General features: G+C 35.8%; 2 protein-coding genes across 2 annotated transcripts in view; one reads left to right on the top strand and one right to left on the bottom strand.

Annotated features, from left to right (window-relative positions):
• BMT2 (base methyltransferase of 25S rRNA 2 homolog) overlaps window positions 1-13235 on the top strand; it is a 118101-nt gene extending 104866 nt beyond the window's left edge. Inside the window, exon 5 of the mRNA XM_002818359.5 lies at window positions 10013-13235. Within this exon, the coding sequence (XP_002818405.1) occupies window positions 10013-10642 (630 nt within the window). The 3' untranslated portion in view covers window positions 10643-13235. The remainder of the gene's footprint in view (window positions 1-10012) is intronic.
• LOC129060723 (uncharacterized) overlaps window positions 10101-23087 on the bottom strand; it is a 36684-nt gene continuing 23697 nt past the window's right edge. The window contains exon 4 of the mRNA XM_054560779.2: window positions 10101-10200. The gene's annotated coding sequence lies outside the window, so the exon portion shown is untranslated. The remainder of the gene's footprint in view (window positions 10201-23087) is intronic.

The following is a 23087-nucleotide window of genomic DNA, read 5'->3' as shown; positions in this document are numbered from 1 at the left end:
TGCAATTAAGAAACTTCAACTGGGCATGGTGGATCACTCCTGTAATCGCAACACTTTAGGAGGCCAAGATGGGTGGATCACCTGAGGTCAGGAGTTTGAGACCAGCCTGGCCAACATGGTGAAACCCCGTCTCTACTAAAAAATAAAAAAAATTAGCTTGGCGTGGTGGTGGGTGCCTGTAATCCCAGCTACTCAGGAGGCTGAGGCAGGAGAATCACTTGAACCCAGGAGGCGGAGGTGGCAGTGAGCCGAGGTCACGCCACTGCACTCCAGCCTGGGTGACACAGTGAGACTCCGTCTAAAAAAAAAAAAAACAAAAAAACAAAAACTTCAGTAGATTACAGAATTCCACATAGCTATAGTGTTTGGGTTTTGCATTTTGTTGTATTTGGTTTATTATTTTCTTTTAATGCATCTCTTTCTGAAATATACAGTGTTGTAGAGCCATTATGGAATAGTAGAAAGAGGCAAGGGCTTTGGCATCAGCCAGAACTTTATTAAATCCAGCTTGTTTGTACTTGAGTCAATGAAACTACTTAACACTTGGCCTGGTACATTATAGGAACTCAATAAATGATAGATACTATCCTTTGAGAACATTTCCTATGGGTCAGTTATGACACTATCATTTCAATTCAGTGAAGCAGTATCACCTCCTTATCAGCTTGAACTTTTTTTTAAGATGGAGTTTCGCTCTTGTTGCCCAGGCTTGAGTGCAGTGGCGTGATCACTCACTGCAACCTGTGCCTCCTGGGTTCCAGCGATTCTCCTGCCTCAGCCTCTCAAATAGCTGGATTACAGGCATGCACCACCACGCCCAGCTAACTTTGTATTTTTGGTAGAAACAGGGTTTCACCATGTTGGTCAGGCTGGTCTCAAACTCCTGACCTCAGGTGATCCACCTGCCTCAACCTGCCAAAGTGCTGGGATTGCAGGCATGAGCTACTGCACCCAGCCAGCTTGAACTTTCTTTTACCTTAATCACGTGATGCCAAGAGTTTGTGTTAAAGGTATTTTTTGAAGATAGATGACTCTAAAGTAGGCACAGTATTTATATCAGAAAAAGATTTTTTCCAGAATAACATTAATTCATTATGTTTACCATTTTACTCTTGATAGAACTCTAGACACAAAAATTTTTACAAAATGCATTTAAATATTTACAAAATGCATTTTAATGTTATTTTTAAAGCAAGGATTAGAGTATTAATATATTAGTTATTAGGGATTTTTTTCCCTCTACTGCTGTCTTCCCAATACCTAGAAGAGTACCTAGTATATTTAATACTTTTTTAAATAAAAGAATAGAATCATGTTTCCAGCCTAGGTTTGAACCTCTCCATCACCATTTTCTAGTCTCTGATCCTCAGTTTTCTCATCTGTGTAATGGGGTTAGTAGTAGACCACATTTCATAGGATGTTGTAAAGTTTTCTTGAAAAAAAAAAAAGTATTTAAAGCACCAAGCATAGTAGCTCTTATACAGTGCCTGCTAAATAAATGTTTGTTCTTACTACTGGTAAGTTCCTGCATGAAGATTTAACTTTCATATGAAACTTTGATTATGAATCATTTTGATGAGCATGATTAAATCTGTATAACACCAAGGAACAAGCAAGTCCTAAAACCATTACTGTTATTTCTACTTTCGTTTTCTCTATTATAAAATCACTGTTCTTAACTTACCACTGCAGAGAATTTCTGTGCCATCAGGAACTAGTTTTAAAGCCCAAGTGGCTTCATGCATGGATTATCTTCCCTTCCTTCCTCAAAATATGCATGAAAGATGTTCTTTAGGGACTGTTGAGACATCATGACCATTTGATCTGATCCTTAAGCTTAATATTAAATCTATTTATGGATAGGGTTATAAACGCTGAATTGTATAGTCACCAGGGAAGACAAAAGACGGCTATACATAAGTAGTAGAATCAGAGTTTCACAGTTCAGAATCCTATAACTAATTTTAAAACAGTAAAGGGACTTACTCTTCCAGACAAGATGGGATAAGATAGACCAGCTTTATCCTCTTCCACTTGAAGCAACAAAATATTTGAAATAATTTTGACACTGCACATCAGGTAATGAAGGACAGTGATTCCTGAGAGATGGAAAACAAGCCCTACAATTACTCTAGGATATTGCCTTGAGAGAGTTTCCAGAATATAGCACAGGGAGAAACCCAAGCAGACAGAGTTCAGGTGATTCCGTGAATTGTGAAGACAGAGTTGCGAGTCCTAGGAGACCGAGGCAACTAGAGTTTCTAGAATGGTCTACTGAAAATAAGAAAGCCATAGAGGGAAAACTCCAGAGGCCTGCAAAAGGTCCCCTTTGAATACTCAGCTGAGTACAGATCAGCACACATGTATATGAGAAAACTACATGAGACTATATGAGAAAACTACATGAGACTATATGAGAAAACTACATGAGACTGGATAAGGTACTGTCCGAAAGGCTTAGAGATTACAGTGGCCAGCACTCACACAGAGAAGTATTAATATTGTTCCTGTTCCCATCAGCCATACTGGAGCATTCAAGATTCACAGACATTTAATAGAGTACACAGAGAAGGGTCTTACCTCAATATTGGAGAATAATTTGCCTTAGACTAAACACTAGTGCTCTAGTCCCACGTAACAAATCTTAAAAGTAAGACCCAAAAAGTTCAGATTGTCTCCAGGTATCTTAACTACATCCCAGAACACAGTTCAGGAATATTTATAGCAATCCATAGTTATGTAGAATCCACCAAGGTAAAATTCACCATGTCTAGCATCCAAAAAAAATTACAGCCATGCAAAGCAGCAAGAAAATAGGACCCACAGTAAGGAGATAAATCAGCCAACAACGACCAACCCTGAACTGACACAGAAACAGGGACATTAAAATAGAGATAATACCAATTTGGGAAAATTACTTAAGCTAAACATTTGCACAGTTTATATTCTTTCCTTATGTTATGCTACAATACAGTTTTATTATTTAAAAAAATCAAAACTGTATAAAAAGCTAAGTAGAAACAGGAAGATATTTTAAAATACCCACATCTATCTTCTAGAGACAGATACTATAATGTGTGATGTGAAGATGCATACTGGATAGGATTAATGCATATTAGATGTTGCAGAAGGAAAGGGAAATTGAAGATATAACAATAGCAGCTATCCAAAATGAAACAGAAAATTTTTAAAATAGAAGAGCATCAGTGATACAAATCTAAGCAACTAAATATAAGCATAATTGGAATCCCTCAAAAGGTGGGGGATTTGAAAAAATGGCCAAAAACTTTCCAATTTAATTAAAGCTTTAAACTCAAATTCAAAGAAGCCCAACAAACCCCAAACAAAAGAAACATCAAGAAAATTACACCAAGGAACATCAAATCAATCTAAAACTAGTGATAAAATCTTAAAAGCTCCCAGAAATTGTAAAGACACCTTAAAGTACTGAAAGAAAAAGTCACCTAGAATTTTATACCCAGCCAAAATGTCTTTCAGAAATGAAGATGAAATCGATTTTCTTCAGATATGTAAAAGCTGAAATAATTCAATATTAGCAAGCTTGTATTATAAGAAATGTTAAGATGGAAGTGCTTTAGCCAGGTAGAAATATGGCTCTACACAAAGGAATGAAGAATACTAGAAGTGATAACTATACAGCTAAAAAGATTTTCTCTTGTTTAAACTCTTCAAAGATAATTTACCATTGTTTTGGGTTGAATTGTTCAACCTAAAACAGATATGTTGGAGTTCTAACTCTAAAGATGTGACTTTATTTGAAGATAGGAGCTTTACAGAGGTAATCAAATTAAACAGGGGTGATTACAGTGGCCCCTAGTCCAATACGACTCTGGTATCCTTATAAAAAGGAGAAATTTTAACTCAGAAACAAGCACACAGGGAGAACGTCACATGAAGATGAACACAGAGATTGGAGAGATGCATCTATAAACCAAAGACCACCAAAGATTGCCAGCAAACCACTAGAGGCAAGGCAAGAGGCATTGATTAGATTCTGCCTCACAGCCCTCAAAAGGAAGAAATCTTCCCAAAATCTGGACCTCAGACTTCTAAGCCTCCAGAACTATGAGAAAATTTATATTGTTTAAGCCACCCAGTTCATGGTACTTTGTTACAACAGCACTAGCAAACTAATACAACAACTTAAGCAAAAATAATGATATAGAGTGGGGTTTTTAATATAGATAAAATGAAAATTTATGATAGTAGCATAAAGGGTGTGATGAGAGAATCAGAAATAAACTTGGCCCTCCATATACTTGGATTCCACATCTGTGGATGCAGTCAACCACAGATCAAAAATATTTGCGGCAGGGCATGGTGGCTTACACTTGTAATATCCCAGCACTTTGGGAGGCCAATGCAGAAGGATTGCTTGAGCCAGGAGCTTGAGACCAGCCTATGCAACACAGCAAGACCCCATCTCTACAAAAAATAAAAAAGCCACACATAGTGCACTTGTAGTCCCAGCTGCTCAGGAGACAGATGGGAGGATCGCTTGAGCCCTGGAGGTTGAGGCTGCAGTGATCCAAGATTGTGCCACTGCACTCCAGCCTGGGCAACAGAGGGAGACCCTGTCTCAATAAATAAAAATAACAATACAACGATAAAAATAATATAGCATAACAACTATTTAAATAACATTACATTGTATTACGTATTATAAGGAATCTAGAGATGACTTAAAATATATGGGAGGATATGCATAGGGTGTATGCAAATATACCATTTTATATAAAGGACTTGAACATCTGTGGATTTTGGTATGTACAGTGGTTCCTGGAACCAGTCCACTGTGATAATATTAGTACTTTGAGGTTCTTATACATTAAGTGGTGTAATATCGCTTGAAGGTAGACTGATAAGTTAAAGCAACTGCTGAAATAAGAGTTATACCTAATCAGCCAACAAGGCTAATAAAATCATTAAAAAATTAGTTAATTCAAAAGATCAAGGAAGAGGTGGAAGGGAACAACAATCAAGTGAGACAAGTAGAAAATAAATAGCAAGATTATAGATTTAAAACATAATCACATCAGTCAACACATTAAATAGAAATGGCCTAAATGCCCCAATTGAAAGGCAGAGACTGGCAGATTGGGGGAAATAAGCCAAGACCCAAATATATGTGGCCCATAAGAAATGTACTTCAATTATTAAGACACAGAGTGAAAGCAATAAGATGGAGAAAAGAAAGCTGGCATGGCTACATTAAAATTAGACAAAGTATATTTCAGAGCAAAGAATATGATCAGGGATAAAAATGACCATTCCATAATGATAAAAGGGTCAGTTCATCAAGAGTACATAACAATCCTAAACCAAACTTGGTCTATGCACCTAATAACAAAGCTTCCAAATACGTAAATCAAAAACTGATAAACTGTCAAGGAAACATAGACATTGATAAAATTATAGAGATTTCAACACCCCTCTAGAACACTTGACAAAGTATTCACTTGAATACTAGAACAGGTATACTGAACACTTGACGAAGAATTCACAATGGAAATTAGAACTTTTTTGAAATAAAAATACAAGATATCAAAATGCATAGATGTCACTAAAGTCACAAAAGTAGTACTTAGGGGAAAATTATAGCACTAAACACCTTTATTAGATAACAGTCTCAAAGCAATGACATCAACTTTTCAACTAGAAGAAAAAAGAAGAGCATTAAATCCAAAGTACAAGAAAGAAAATAACCATGAGAGCAGAAATCAAATGAAATAGAAAACTTTCAGAAAAATAGGGAAAATTAATGAAAGCAAAAGCTAGTTCTTTGAGTAGATCAATAAAATTTATAAACTCTAGCCTACTGATCAGAAGTAAAGAGAAAAAGGTGACATCATGACAGATTTTACCAACATTGAAAGGATAAGAAAATATTTTGAACAACCTTATGCCAATAAATTTGACAATTCAAATGGACCAATTCCTTGAAAGACATAACCACCAAAGCTTATTCATGAAGAAACAGATAAGATGAATGGCCCTAAATCTATTAAACAAATTACGAATTGGCAGTTTAAAACCTTCCCACAAAGAAAATTCCAGGCACTAATGCCTGCATGTTAAAATTTACCAAATAGTTACAGAAGAAATAATACCAATTATATATATTCTCTTCCATAAAATTGAAATGGATGGAATACTTCCCAACTCATTCTATGAGGCCATTACTCTGGTATCAAAATCAGACAAATGTTACAAAACAAAACTACAGATCCATATCCCTTATGAATATAGATACAGATGTTTATACAAAATTTTAGCAAATTGAATCCAACAAGGTATTTTAAAAGGATAATATATAATGGCCAAGTTTGGTTTATCTCAGGAATGCAGGATTGGTTTAAAATTCAAAAACAATCTGTCATATTAACTCAAAAAGGAAAAGTCATTTGATCATTTCAGTAGGCACAGAAAAAGCATTTGACAAAGCTTTGACAAAATTTAACATCTGGACTTTCCTGATTAAAAAAAAAACAAAACTCAGAAATTTAAGGGAATTTCTTGAACCTGATAAAAGGGTATCTGAAAAATCTCCAGCTAACATCATCCTTAATGGTGAAAGAAAAATGCTTTTCTCACAAGAACAAGGTAAGGATGTTTACTCTTACAGCTTCTATTTAGCATTTGTACTAGAGATTCTAACAATTCAATAAAGAAAGAAAAAGCAATAAACAGCATCCACATTGGAAAGAAGTAAAACTGTATTCACAGGTGTCATCGATCATCTATTTGATTGTTCGGTGTAATCTTCAAAGAAGCTCCTAAAACTAACAAATGAGTTTAGCAAGGTTGTAAGAGACAAGATAATATACACAAATTTGTGTGTATATACTAGCAGCAACCAATCAGAAATTTTAATTAAAAACAGTACCATTTACTCTGGCATCAAAAATATGAAATATTTATTTTATATGTGAGCATATATGAAATATGTAGCTCATAAATTTGACAAAAGTAGAAAAATCCACATGCTGCAAATCACAAATTAGGAGAAAGTAAAGATGACCTAGGCTGGGTGCAGTGGCTCACACCTGTAACCGCAGCATTTTGGGAGGCCTAGGCAAGTGGATTGCTGGAGTCCAAAAGTTCGAGACCATCCTGGGCAATGTGGCAAAAACCTGTCTCTACAAAAAAAATAGAAAAAATTAGGCAGATGTGGTGGCACTCGCCTGTGGTCCCAGCTACTCAGGAGCCTGAGGTGGGAAGATTGCTTGAGCCCAGAGGGTGGAGGTTGCAGTGAGCTAAGATCACACCACTGTACTCCAGCCTAGGTGACAGAGTGAGACCCTCTCTGTATAGAATCAGTGCAGTCCTCATCAAAACTCTTGGGGGCTTTTTTGTAGAAATTGAAAAACTTATTCTAAAATTTGTGTGGAAATTCAAAGGACCTAGAATAATAGCTCAAAATAACTTTGAAAAAGGACAGTGTTGGAGAGTAACACTACCTGATTTCAAAATTATAAAACTACAGTATTCAAGACAGCATGGTATTGATGTTCAGGAATATCAGTGAAATATAATAGATGGTTCACAAATAGGCCCAAACTTAGATACGTGATTTTTGCCCAAGATGGAAAGCATAGTCTTTTCCACAATGGAGTTGAAACAAAGGGGTATCCATATACAAAAGAAGAAACTTCAGACCATACCACACTCCATATAAAAAAAATGACCTTGGCTGGGTGTGGTGGATCATGCCTGTAATCCCAGCACTTTGGGAGGCCAAGGTGGGCGGATCACAAGGTCAGGAGTTCGAGACCAGCCTGGCCAATATGGTGAAACCCCGTCTCTACAAAAAACACAAAAATTAGCCAGGCATGGTGGTGCGTGCCTGTAGTCCCAGCTACTCAGGAGTCTGAGGCAGGAGAATCACTTGAACCCAGGAGGCGGAGGTTGCAGTGAGCCAAGATCACGCTACTGCACTCCAGCCTGGGCAACAGAGACTCCATCTCAAAAAAAACACTCAAAATGTATCATAGACCTAAATGAAAAAGCCATAAACTCTAAAACTACTAAAGGAAAACATTTTTAAAAAAAGTCTTTATGACCTTGGGATAGGAAAAGACTTCTTAGACCTGACTTTGAAAGCAACATCTAAGAAAGAACAAATTGATAAATTAGTCTTCATCAAAATTAAAAACTTCAGCTCTTCAAAGGACACTGTTAAAAGAATGAAAAGATAAGGCACATGATACTAAGAAAATATTTTCAAGTCATATATCATAAAAGACTTGAATCAAAAATAAATAAAGAACTCCCAAAACCCAGTAAGAAAATACTTAAAATTTAAAGCAACCCGATTATTTTTAAATGGGCAAAATATTTGAACAGACACTTTAACATAGAAGATATCTGGATGGCAAATAAGTCTGGGAAAAGATGATAAACAACACTAACTCATTAGGAAAATGCAGATTAAAACTGCAATACCACTACACATCTATTACAATTACTAAAATGAAATAGACTAGCTATACCAAGAGTTGATAAGGATTTGGAGGAACTGGAACTCACATACTCCTGGTGGGAACATGAAACTACATAACCACTTTTGAAATCAGTTGGGAGTTATTTAAAAATTAAACCTACTACACCACCTACTGTATGATCTAGCCACCCAAGATATTTCCCCAAGACAAATTAAAGAATGTTGATTCAAACATATGTATGGGAATACTCACAGCAGCTTGAATTGTAATAACCAAAAACTTAGAAACAACCCAGATGTCCATAAACAGGTGTATATGGATAAACCAACTGTGGTACATCCTTGATACAATGGGATACCATTCTGCAATTTAAAAAGGAATAAACTATTAATACCTGCAAGAAAAATCTCAAAATGATTATTTATATAAAATTCTAGGAAATACAAACTTCAATCGTTGCCTGCTGGCAGGGGAAGAGAAGGAAGGGACTATAAAGGGGAATAAGGAAAATTATGGGGTGTTGGATCTGTTCATTAACTTGACCATTCCAGTGGTTTCATGAGTGTAAAAATACATCACAACTTATCAGACTTATGCTTTTGTGTTACTTACACATCAATAAAGCTGCCTTTAAGAAAAAGGGAAGAAGAAAAGCATCTTTTTTTCGGGTACTAGAACATTGCATATCACTTTTCCTAATAAACAGTCCAGATGACTATGTGGCCGGCTTGTATATACACTAACATGAGTGAGGTATTAAGGTATTAGGTCATATCTTTGTTAATAACTATTGGTATATGATAGAGTAATTTTTGTCTAATTTTAAAATTGCTTTCTTATTCTGATTCATTTCCATAGTTTTAAGATTTTTATTCTGATTCATTTCCATAGTTTTAAGATTTAGCAAATTATATAATGTTGTTTATTCCTTTGTTGTATTGTTTCCCATGGTCATTTGTCTAACTAAATTTAGTTTGTTCCAAACCAGGGATTAACTTTTTAATAGAATAAAAGTAATATTGAGGGTTACTTTTTAAATGGTTAAAGTTAACGGTTTCAAAGAACTTAAGTTTTGGAATCATTCTGCTTGCACAAATATTATAATGCCTCTTTCATTATCCTCTTTATTTGATTCATCTTTATTTCATGGTATTTCTTGTTTAGTGTTTTTATATTAGTTTGTTTTTGGTAACTGTAAATGTTAAAGTGAATGTAAATAGAAATGTCATTCCTTTAAACTCCTACCCAAATTAAAATTCATGTAAGTCCCAACCCAAAATACACACTTAAATTATTTCCCATTTTAAATTGTTAGGCAAAAAATATATATTTAAATGATGATTAGCAGGTCTTTGGACTTAATTACTTTGAGATTTTTGTAAAAGTTGTGGTTGAATAAATCTGTTCAAGTTTAATAATTTAAAAGGAAAAATGTATAATCAATGCTGGAATTACTATGATATGTGAAATGGTTTGCTGAAAAGTCTATGTATTAAAGTGGAAATAATCTTGAAGTTCTTAATATGCCTTGTTTTCTGTTTCTGCAGAGTGTCTATAAATGTGATTTCCTGAACTTACAGCTTCAGCAACCACTCCAGCTTGCACAGGATGCTATAGATGCTTTTTTGAAGCAGCTGAAAAACCCTATTGATTCTCTTCCTGGAGAGCTTTTCCATGTGGTTGTTTTCTCTCTCCTTCTTTCTTATTTTCCATCTCCTTACCAGCGATGGATTTGCTGCAAGAAAGCCCATGAACTGTTAGTCTTAAATGGTTTATTACTAATCATCACACCAGATTCCTCCCATCAGAACCGTCATGCTATGATGATGAAAAGCTGGAAGATTGCTATAGAGTCCCTGGGCTTTAAACGCTTCAAGTACTCAAAATTTTCACATATGCATCTGATGGCATTTAGGAAAATCTCTCTAAAAACCACAAGTGACTTGGTTAGTAGGAACTACCCAGGAATGTTATATATTCCTCAAGATTTCAACAGTATAGAAGATGAGGAATATTCTAACCCTTCCTGCTATGTTCGATCAGATATAGAAGATGAACAACTAGCATATGGTTTCACAGAACTCCCTGATGCGCCATATGACTCAGATTCTGGAGAAAGTCAAGCCAGCTCTATTCCTTTCTATGAGCTAGAGGACCCCATATTACTTTTAAGTTAATACAGAAGCAAAAAGGCCCTTTCAGTCCAGGCTCCTAAACTAATTGCTTACACCAATTGGAAATACTAACATGAACTCAGTACTGAAAACCTGGTTTGCATAAAAGAAATGCAGAGGTTTACAGAGTTTGCTATTTTTTTCTACTTCTCAATTTTAAAATTTATTCTTATATAGAAAGCTTAAAGTTTCATGCAGAGTGACTCATGTCATAGCAGAAACTACTGTTACTTTAGCATTTAGCACTATCATAGAAAGGTACCTTTTTCTCTTTAGTGCTATTGTGAAAACAAGCATAATTTGCTATATGTTTTCCTTTTCAACTTTTCAATGTTGACTATAAACCATTGAATGGAAAACTTAAGATGTAGAAAGCTGTAGATTGCACTTTGATGACTCACAAGTTAAATGTGATACAGAAAAATAGATTGGTTAGTTTTGTGATGCACTTATCTTTTTCTTTTTTCTAACTAAAATTGTGATGTTACAGAAAGTCATTTTATGTTCCTTTTTTGTCTGATGATCCAATATTTACTGAACTTTTTGTAACTGGTGATAATTCTTTTTCTTTCTTCCTTCTATTAAAAGCTCATTTGACAGCATCAGACATTGGGGGAGAGATTTCCCCCAAAGTGTGTATTCTAATTTTATTAGCCCTATCCAATAAACACCATTGCCAAAGTAGTATTTTCATAACTTTCTTGTTGATTTGGGCCTTGGTGTGAAGTATATTTACCTGAGAGTTCACTTTTACTTTTCTTAAACTTAGGCTTCATTTACAAAATTTTTTACTTAAGCAAGGAACAATGTAATACTCAATAATGACCTAAAACACCTTTTTGAAAGGGATTGCACTTGGAAGAGAGTTTATGTTCTGTTGAAACCAACTTTGATAGGGTCCTCACCTTTCCGTTAAGGAGGTGCCGCACTACAAGTTTCAAATTATATGGAGAAACCTAAAATTAACCCTCTGTTGGTGATCTCATAAAATGGTTTTGACCTTTTGGTATCTTAATTTCTATCTAAACTTTATCAGAAAATTTTCTTTGAATATATCAATTAGTTGGCTGTGGGAATTTTCCCTTTCCACATTAATAAATGCCTTTCTGTGTTTCTGAATCAGAAGCAAATGATTAGGGAAAAATATATGTCCAAACAAGACAAGATTAGTTTGAACAGTTAAGAACATTTAGTCCACATTGTCTTGTCAGCCAGCAGTTGTCATGGAAGCTATCATTTTTAAGAGTGCCACTGTGTGGATTTTTTTTTTCAAGTGGTTATTACATTAAAATTACCTCATACTGAGGTTTTTGCACTGAAATATCACAGTTTCAGATTTCATGGTTAATGTTGTGCGTATGTTTGTATGTTTTTAAAGGAAACTTGCATTTTCAATAGTTGATCCTAAATTTCATAAACTGCACTTCTTTACTCTGGTAAAGCTGATGTTTTTGTGCTTATTGTGAATTGCCGTAGTACCTTTGAATGTCAAACTTTATTTAGAAATATAAAACTTATCCTTTATGATATAAATGGTTGAGTGTATGTACCCAGTATTTCTAATTAAATTTCACATGCTAAATTAATGAAAGTAACAAGATTGTAATTTTTTAGTCAGTTGATTAAATGCAATAAATATTGGTTGCTCAAATATGCCACAAGTAACTCGAAATTTTTCATTTACTTTCAATAGCATAAGATTCTTTAATATTTAGGATTGACTGTTCTTTCCAGTTAAGCACTACAGGATTATGTCTTGTAGCTTCCCCAAGAGAAGGGGAAGAAAAAAAAAAGCACTGTGTTGAGGATAATACAGAACTATTTTGAACTATTTTGGTAGTACCTTTTACCATACTGTTTGCTTTTTGATTTGGGTAAATATTTTAAGAGCAAAGAAAACAATACACCAAATGAAAATGCTTTGAAAGTAAATGAAAACAGCGCTTTTGAAAGGCTGGTGTAGTATGACCCTGGAGTCAGCCTTTGTGTTACAGCGAAAATGTTGGTGCTATAAATTCTGATTGTTTACAGATGTTGATTCTGCTTATGCTCCAAAGTGTGCATGATATATTTTATGTAGTACTCTGAGGAAGTCTCTTTATAAAACCTACTACCACTTAGTATAAATTTGTTTGAATTTATATCATTTGTTACTGTATATTCAGCTTATTCCAATTAGGTTGGCACAGATTTAAACTGATACACATTCCACCAAAGCCAATTCAGTATATAAGTATTGAAGTATAAGCAGTCATTGCAGCTTGATGCCAGATCATGTATGTAATAACAAGTGGAAGTTAATAGGGCCTTCTAATACTGTATGGGTACTCCTAAGAATTATTTCATTTTGGATATAAAGAAGTTATGAGGCCTCCTGTCACATTCACAGCTGGTTCTCCAAAATAATTTGGTTGTTTCAAAAGCAAATGGTAATCATTTGGTTGGATTCTTCAGTATCATGACTAGATCATGTGGTTTTACCATAGTTGCCAAGTGGTGGGAGGTAGCATACCTAAAAATGTACGTGTGTGTTTGTTGTATTTTTTCACATTTTGTGAACAAAGCACATTTATTAAAAGTTTTAAATTTTCTAGTATTCTTTGTCTGTTACTTGTAAACCAAAAGTTCTGTGGTCTTTGATGTATCTCACTAAGTGATTTCAGCATTGGGAAGCAATTTAGAACTTGAGTGACTTGTACAATTTTCCCACTGGGTTTCATTTTTGTTAAATCCCTTAATGTCATAAATTTATTCACTGAGATCCAGAGAACTCAGGTGATTTCCCATTGTCATGTTTTGTCATGTTTATGGCAGAAGCAGGGCAACAGCATAAATTCTACTTTATTGTATGTCAACCATATCATTTTTTTTTTTAAGTAAGCTACATAATTTATCAGTTCTTTCAGGACAGCAGATGTCTTTCTTGTGATATGAAAGGTTTTTTGTTGTTGTTTATTAAACAATTGTTTGAATTCTGCCATGTGCTATATGCTGGGAAAGCAGCAAGGATTGGAGTGATCATTGTCCCCTGCTCTCATGGAGCTTATGACCTAAGAGTGAAGACAAGCATGCTACGTGTACTTAGTATCTGTATCCAAGAATGATTACCTGCTGATGCTAGTTTTGCCCCTGCTTAAAATCCTTAATTCACAGAAGTAGAACAGGAAATAAGAAAAGCTTTAAACACAAAACTAGCAAATTACACATTGTGGATAAGAGAGATGTATTGTTCATTCCTCTAGGAAAGTATAACCTAAATATAAATTCTGATGTAAAAGCAGAAAAAAAAAATGGATTCAAGCTTTTTGTTCCATTTTCCCACACTTTCTGAGCACCATGCAGCAATGCTATTCCTCTGCAAGAGTCCACACAACTAGGTCAGCAGAAATGTAAATCAAAGATTTGGTTCCTTCTTGGTTTTGTAAATTTCTTGTTAAATGATAACAAAGGTAGAAAACAATTCTTTGTTACAAAAAAAAAAAAAACCCATAATACAAACATTTACTACAAGGAATGTTTGTATTATAATAACTTTATTCTTAAAAAAACTGAATTGCAATAACCATGATAGTATGATAATTCATGTTAAAGTCATATCCATGAGCTACTGTGAATGCAAAGCTCCCCAAGTATATTAGTGGTGGCCTATATATATACACACTACAAAACCCAATGAACAAGCAGGCTACAATAGCTAACAATTTAAAGATCTCTAAATGCATAAAAGGAGATATGCTGGTTTTTCTAAACCCTGTTTTTCTCGTCAGAGAAATGCAAATCTCAATAATTGGAAAACCTTTTAAATTCACCTTAAACTTTGGTTTGTATGCTTTTTTCAAAATTTGTTTCAGAATCTCAGTAGTTTTCTGGGTGGCTCACGCCTGCAGTCCCAACAGTGTGGGAGGCCGAGGTGGGTGGATCGCTTGAGGTCAAGAGTTCGAGACCAGCTTAGCCAGCATGATGAAACTCCATGTCTACTAAAAATACAAAACGTAACCAGGCATGGCAGCATGTGACTGTAATCCCAGCTACTCAGGAAGCTGAGGCACAAGAATCGCATGAACCTAGAAGGCGGAGGTTGCAGTGAGCTGAGATCACGCCACTGCACTCCAGCCTGGGTGACAGCTAGGTCTCAAAAAAGGAAAATAACCATCTCAGTAGTTTCTAAATTAGCATGCATCTATTTTCTTAAATGAGAATCTTGTTACATATGGCACTATAGAGTATGAACTTTTAGTAATTATGAGTTAAGCCGTTCAACTTATTTTGAATTTTATTTTCAACCATAACACGTTTGCTAAGTTATGAGAAAGCTAGTCTGCTTTTTGTGATAGTATAAAATATTTATGGTCAATGGTTGTTTTTAGTAATCATAAATGATAGCTAAAACTATTTTGCATCATAGATTTTTAAGTTTGGGCCCATCAGTAGTATCAAAGATGGTACTTCTTTCTATGGTTTTTAAGTTAAAGGAAAACTACAAAAAATTAGACCATAGGCAGTGACTGCAGAATTGTTTCTTGAATTTGTCATTAATAATTCGAAAGCTGTAAAACAAATCTATTGCTGGATTGGAATGCCCATGTAAACCATAAAAATGGTAGGGAGCATTACCCCAAAAAAACGAAACAGTATTTTCTAGATCCAGCCCTGTTTGCAACTCTTTAGGAAGAAAATGCAAGAAAACATACTTGCATCCTTTTATTGCATATATCCAAGTAAACTATTCAGTAGTGTCCTGATGACAGTATTTCTTTTGTAGCCCTTTGAACTGGTGTGGGAAATCAGCTACTGAGAAGAATATGATTTGTGGTCACAGATACTCTATGTGAAGCTATAATAGAATCCACATTTAAGTTGTTTACATTTACATTCATCCCTAGACCTACAAATCCTTTTTACAGTTAGCTAATGCCACTCTAGCTATGCCTGTTGTCTTCTACAAGGAAAAAGAATACAAACATGATCATGGCCAGTATTAATTTCCTTCTCCCTTAAAATCCTGTTCTATAATGCATCTCTGGATAAAAGAGTTTTTGCATTGACAGGCTAAAACCTGAAAGAATAATGAAGTCAGGAAAAAAATGGTTTCCAAATTGCCACAGATATTTTCAATAGAAATCCAAGCGATAACATATTTCCTAAAGCTAGGCATGGATGAAACATTCCTTAGAAATAAATGGGTGATTACTGGAAAAAAGGAAAAATCTTTGAGACTGCAAGAAGAAAGGTGCTTAAGACAGAAAGAGGGCCTAGCAGCTTAGCTAACTGTATAAAGAGCTTTATATTCTCTGGCTCCACTGAATCATTACCACGGATTAAAGTACTGGAGTACAGTGTGTTGGAAGTAGAACAGGGACTTGGGAATTTGGAAGTAAGAAGACATATTTTGATAGGAAAGTGGAATGGTCTGGAGCTTGTAACCAGAAAAGGTGAGGGTAGGTGGGGGGAGGGGAGGGCAGTGGGGAAGACCCTGTGGGCCTAGGGAATGGTGCCAGTTGGAATGAAGAGATACAGAATGGGAGTCAGGATGTCACAAACCATCCCTTTAGTCTTACGGTTAAATGAACTGCTAACATCAATTGTATAACTGAGAAAGTTCCAACAAATTATTTATAATAAAATGAACAGGCTGGGTGTGGTAGCTCACACCTGTAATCCCAGCACTTTGAGAGGCCAAGGTAGGCGGATCGCTTGAGCCCAGGAGTTCAAGACCAGCCTGGAAATATAGTAAGACATCATCTCTACACAAAAATTTTAAAAATCACCCAGGCGCAGTGGCACGCACTTGTAGTCCTTGCTACTCGGGAGGCTGAGGCACAAAGATCACCTAAGCCTGGGAGGCAGAGGTTGCAGTGAGCCAAGATTAGAACAACGCACTCCAGTCTGGGCAACAGACTTAAGAGCTTGTCTGAGAAAAAAAGACAAATATTTTCCTCCCTAAAATTTATCAAATTTTAACATCACGCTGTAGAAGATAGTATTATAAGTAAATATAGGTTAATAGTAATACTTCTGTGAGATACTGTGTAATACATATTCCCACAGAATGTGAAGCATAAAATTCAAAAGAAAGCAAGCACAGGTCTTGTGACAAATCACTTTATGTAGAGTATTACCTAAGACATTATGTACTTGGAGTTCTCTTGAGTAATAATGAATTTTCACTGATCTAGTAGGCCTTGTGGTTCCCTTTTTTTTTTATTATTATTTTCTTTTTTTTTATTATTATACTTTAAGTTTTCGGGTACATGTGCACAATGTGCAGGTTTGTTACATATATATACATGTGCCATGTTGGTGTGCTGCACCCATTAACTCGTCATTTGACATTAGGTATATCTCCTAATGCTATCCCTCCTGATGTGAAGTATCTCAAAATAATAAGAGCTATTTATGACAAACCCACAGCCAATATCATACTGAATGGGCAAAAACTGGAAGCATTCCGTTTGAAAACTGGCACAAGACAGGGATGCCCTCTCTCACCACTCCTATTCAACATAGTGTTGGAAGTTCTGACCAGGGCAATCAGGCAGGAGAAAGAAAGGGTATTCAATTAGGAAAAGAGGAAGTCAAATTGTCCCTGTTTGCAGATGACATGATTGTATATCTAGAAAATCCCATTGTCTCAGCCCAAAATCTCCTTAAGCTGATAAGCAACTTCAGCAAAGTCTCAGGATACAAAATCAATGTGCAAAATCACAAGCATTCTTATACACCAATAACAGACAAACAGTCAAATCATGAGTGAACTCCCATTCACAATTGCTTCAAAGAGAATAAAATACCTAGGAATCCAACTTACAAGGGATGTGAAGGACCTCTTCAAGGAGAACTACAAACCACTTCTCAATGAAATAAAAGATACAAACAAATGGAAGAACATTCCATGCTCATGGGTAGGAAGAATCAATATCGTGAAAATGGCCATACTGCCCAAGGTAATTTATAGATTCAATGCCATCCCCATCAAGCTACCAATGACTTTCTTCACAGAATTGGAAAAAGCTACTTTAAAGTTCATATGGCACCAAAAAAGAGCCTGCATTGCCAAGTCAATCCTAAGCCAAAAGAACAAAGCTGGAGGCATCACACTACCTGACTTCAAACTATACTACAAGGCTACAGTAACCAAAACAGCATGGTAGTGGTACCAAAACAGAGATATAGACTAATGGAACAGAACAGAGCCCTCAGAAATAATGCCACATATCTACAACTATCTGATCTTTGACAAACCTGACAAGGACAAGAAATGGGGAAAGGATTCCCTATTTAATAAATGGTGCTGGGAAAACTGGCTAGCCATATGTAGAAAGCTGAAACTGGATCCCTTCCTTACACCTTATACTAAAATTAATTCAAGATGGATTAAAGACTTAAATGTTAGACCTAAAACCGTAAAAACCCTAGAAGAAAACCTAGGCAATACCATTCAGGACATAGGCATGGGCAAGGACTTCATGTCTAAAACACCAAAAGCAATGGCAACAAAAGCCAAAATTGATAAATGGGATCTAATTAAACTAAAGAGCTTCTGCACAGCAAAAGAAATTACCATCAGAGTGAACAGACAACCTACAGAATGGGAGAAAATTTTTGCAATCTATTCATCTGACAAAGGGCTAATATCCAGAATCTACAAAGAACTCAAACAAATGTACAAGAAAAAAACAACCCCATCAAAAACTGGGCAAAGGATATGAACAGACACTTCTCAAAAGAAGACATTTATGCAGCCAAAAGACACATGAAAAAATGTTCATCATCACTGGCCATCAGAGAAATGCAAATCAAAACCACAATGAGATACCATCTCACACCAGTTAGAATGGTGATCATTAAAAAGTCAGGAAATAACAGGTGCTGGAGAGGATGTGGAGAAATAGGAACACTTTTACACTGTTGGTGGGACTGTAAACTAGTTCAACCCTCGTGGAAGTCAGTGTGGTGATTCCTCAGGGATCTAGAACTAGAAATACCATTTGACCCAGTCATCCCATTACTGGGTATATACCCAAAGGATTATAAAACATGCTGCTATAAAGACACATGCACACGTATGTTTATTGTGGCACTATTCACAATAGTGAACCAACCCAAAGGTCTACTTGGAACCAACCCAAAGGTCCAACAATGATAGGCTGGATTAAGAAAATGTGGCACATATACAGCATGGAATGCTATGCAGCCATAAAAAAGGATGAGTTCATGTCCTTTGTAGGGACATGGATGAAGTTGGAAACCATCATTCTCAGCAAACTATCGCAAGGACAAAAAACCAAACACCACATGTTCTCACTCATAGGTGGGAATTGAACAATGAGAACACATGGACACATGGACACAGGAAGGGGAACATCACACACTGTGGTTCCCTTTTTATAACTGTGAGGACTATTTGTGGAATAACTAGCTCAAGTTAGGAGTCATTTGTGGCAATAACATCGTTAACTAGTCTACACCATTCAATCAATATTCATTCAGTAGTTGAGAATTTCTATGCTATGGCACTGGATTAGGTACTATAAGGAGCAGATGTCTGCTCTGCTCTTCAGGGGCTGACAATGGGAACTTAAATACACTAGCATTAATACAAGGCAAAAAATAAAAACTGAAACATTACAGAAAACATTCTTGCACTGCAGCATCTGGTGGTACATATAAATGAAACTTGTTCACGTGACTTTTATGACACACCGTTCATAACCCATCTAGAGGCAATTTACTTTAATATAGATACCCCTTATCAAAAAGGGGCCAAAAGTAAATGATGCAGCCCTTCCCTATCTCTCCAATCCAACTTCCCACCATTCTCTCCTTCACCTTCTGTGTTAGAGTCCTAGGGGGAAACACATACACACACACATCATGTGACCACCTTTGAACTAGCTAGTCCCTCTGCCTAGAATTTCTTCCTCCTATATTTTATTTCCATGGCTAGTTCGTTTTTGTTATTCAAATCTCTGCTTAAATGCCACATCCTCTGGGACACCTTCCTATTCCACATAATCGAAAATAGTCTCTTCACAATACCATAAAGTCTCTGCATAGCTCTAATTATCTGAAGTTTATCTTTGTCCATGTTCATCTGTATATATGGGCAAAGCCCTTTTCTATCCTGTATCTTCAGCCTAAATAAGTACCTTGCATAAAGAAGGTGATTGAATACATATTTCCAAATGGTTAATTTTACCTTCCAAAATGCAACTGTGATGATACAGGGCCACTGCTGATGCTTAGTTTATGAATTTTTTGGGGTAGTCTGGTCCTGTTTATATTAATTAGTTTATTAATATGTTCTCATAATTAAGATATAATTCAATTTATACTTCAGGAAAGTCTAAATTGGTTTGTATAAACTGAAGCTTAGATCAATACTAAGTAACCTGGAGCCATATAATTTCTCTTCTGTGTATTCCCACACATTCATTAAAATGAATTATATCTAAACCTAAAATCCTACTTTCTTACCATGTCCGTCAGTACTCTCTCACCAATGGCCAGCTCCTACTCCTTGCTAGTGTAAGAATTTAAGTTTGTAAACCATCATTAGCTTTTACATCTTTAAAAGGAGTATTTACCTAAATGATCTCTTGAACCCCACAAGAGAAGTGGTACTCCAGCAGTTTCTTTATTCGTATAAGGGATACATGATTTGTACTACTTTCCACTGGCTTTTGTATCCAGAAAGATTTCCATCACTAACCCTATGAAAATTTACTGGGGCAAAGTTCTCCTCAGGACCTGTTTGTTAATCCACAAAATTCACTTTGCAAGGTTATCGATAGGTTTAAAAACAATGTCTATAAAGCAGATAACAGTCTTGTCACATAGTAGGGATATGACATATAGTGACTATTATTTATTTTGGCAAAGTGCCTTTAATAGCCCCATTACTTCTCTTCATTCAGTCTTGCCTGCTCTGCACACATTCACTATTTCATCTCCACCATCACCACCCAATTCAAATCTGATATCAACTCCTTAGAACCATACTAAGCAAGATAATCGGTGTTAAATTTTCTTATCTTCAATTTTTCTTCCCTATGAATTCCCAGAAAATGATGTAAGATACACACTTCACTACAACCTACCCTACAAGATTTCAATGGAAACTACAAAACAAGTCACAAGATTGCCTTGTCTTTTTATCTATGAATTCACAAAGACAGGGGACCACTTATTCATTGTTTTTGAGTCAACTATTAAGCCTGAGAGGGTTCCATAAACATCAAGGATGACTGCGTTAGGCCACTCTTGCATTGCTATACTCGACTGGGTAATTTATAAGAAAAGAGGTTGAATTGGCTCATGCTTCTGCAGGCTGTACAGGAAGCATAGTGCTGGCATCTGGTTCTGGAGAGGCCTCAGGAAGGTTTTACTTGTGGCAGAGGGCAAAGCAGGAGCAGGCACTTCACATGCTGAAGGCAGGAGCAAGGGAGAGTAGGGGAGGTACCATGCACTTTGAACAACCAGATCTCGTGAGAATGAACTCGCTACCCAGAGGATGGCACCAAGCCATGAGGCATCCACTCCCATGACCCAAACACCTCCCACAAGGCCCCACCTCTAACACTGAGGATTACATTTCAACATGAGATTTGGGTGAGGACAATTATCCAAACTATATCAATGGCAGTTAATGTGAGGAGGATCACCAGCTTTAAGAGTAGGATGGGATTAGCAACATCACAGCATTAAATAGGAAGAAAACCCTTGAAACATTTTAATTCAGTTTCTAAAGCACTGACTTCATGAGCTGTATAAAAGCACACCAAATGTTGCTTCTATCATATTCCAAATTACTCAGATGTAACCTCATCCACGGATAATACTTGTTGGAGGCACCAACTAAAGTTATTGACTGCATTACTGTATACGCAAGAACAGATTGGAAACTTAGTATCCCCTTTTGACATGACAATAGCCTAAAAAATTACAACAGGAGCAACAGAAAAAGTAACATTTTTATAAAATACCATTTGGTTCTAAATAACATTCTTTAATTATCTTGATAACTTACTAACATAAAGCAACTATTATGTATCCAGTATTGTGCTAAGCACTCTACAAACATTTCCTCACTATAAAATAAGTACTATTATTACCATTTTACTAGTAAGGAAAGTGAATCTTTGAGATGTTAATCTACTGTCTAAATTTACAGAGTTAGGAAAGTGGTTCATCCAGGATTTAACTCAGGCCTGACTTCAAAGCTCATGTTCACTCAGTATATTGTCTGAATTACCTCATCAATTAAGCTGTCTAAATTACCATACATTTTTGAAATTAGTTTCATAAACATTAGACACTGTATATAGTGCTGTGAGGATGCAAAGTTGAATAAGATATCTATATAAATGTTTGCATTACTGTAAGGGATTATTTTAGGTACTGAGTTAGATACCAAGACTAATCAGACACATTATGCCTTCAAGAAGCTTCCAGTCTAGCGGGGAAGACAAAATATATACTTGAGAATTATAACACATGGTTAGAAAAAGATGTCACAAAAGAAATTGAAGAATCAAATATTTTCTCCTTTAAAAAGGCACAAGAGCCAGGTTTAACAGCTTAATTTTATCAAACTTAAATGATTTTTTTGAAGTCTGTTTTAAAGCATTGAAAAAGAAAACTTTTCAGCTACAGTTTTGTTTCTAAACTTGGAGAGCACACAGGTGAAACCATAGGCTATGTTAATTTTCTATTGCCACTCTAACAAACTTTCCCGGCTTAACACAACACAAATCTATTATCTTACAGTTCTGTAGGTCAGAAGTCCAAAGTGGGCCTCCATGAGCTAAAATCAAGGCATCGACAAAGCTGCATTCTTTTCTAGATGCTCTAGGGGAGAATCTATTTCCTTGTCTTTTCTAGTAGAGGCTGCCTCCATTTCTTGGCTCATAGTACACTTCATCTATCTTCAAATCCAGTAAAGTCAGCACAATTCCTTCTCACATCACATCTCTGTGAACTCTTCTCTGTTGCTGCACCTCTTTCTCTAGTTGCAGCTGGAAAAGGTTTTCCCTTTTTAAGGACTTGTGCAATTTGATTGGGCCAATGTAGGTAATCTAGAATAATCTCTAGCACAAATTTGTTAACCTAACTCATATGTGCAACATCTCTTTTGCTATGTAAAGTAGCTTATTCACAGGTTTCATGAATTAGGAAACCTTTGTGAGGCCATTAGTCTGCCTATTCACAGGCTCATTTCACTTATAACTGTTAATGTCATACAACTAAATAAAATACTAAGAAGAAATCACATAAAAGTAATATGACACAATTCATTACTACCCAAGAGGATTCTTTTCCTTCCAAGAGTGAATTCAGGTAAGTAATAATGTAAGTCACTATATCCACCAAATTAACATATAAGTTAAAGAGAAAACTCAAACGATCATCTGGATTCTGGAAAAAGCATTTATTTAACACTTTCATA

This window comes from Pongo abelii, chromosome 6, assembly GCF_028885655.2.
Source record: "Pongo abelii isolate AG06213 chromosome 6, NHGRI_mPonAbe1-v2.0_pri, whole genome shotgun sequence".
Taxonomy (NCBI): Eukaryota; Metazoa; Chordata; class Mammalia; order Primates; family Hominidae; genus Pongo; species Pongo abelii.
Note: the sequence above shows the minus strand (reverse complement) of the source record. Positions and strands in the feature narration are given on the sequence as shown.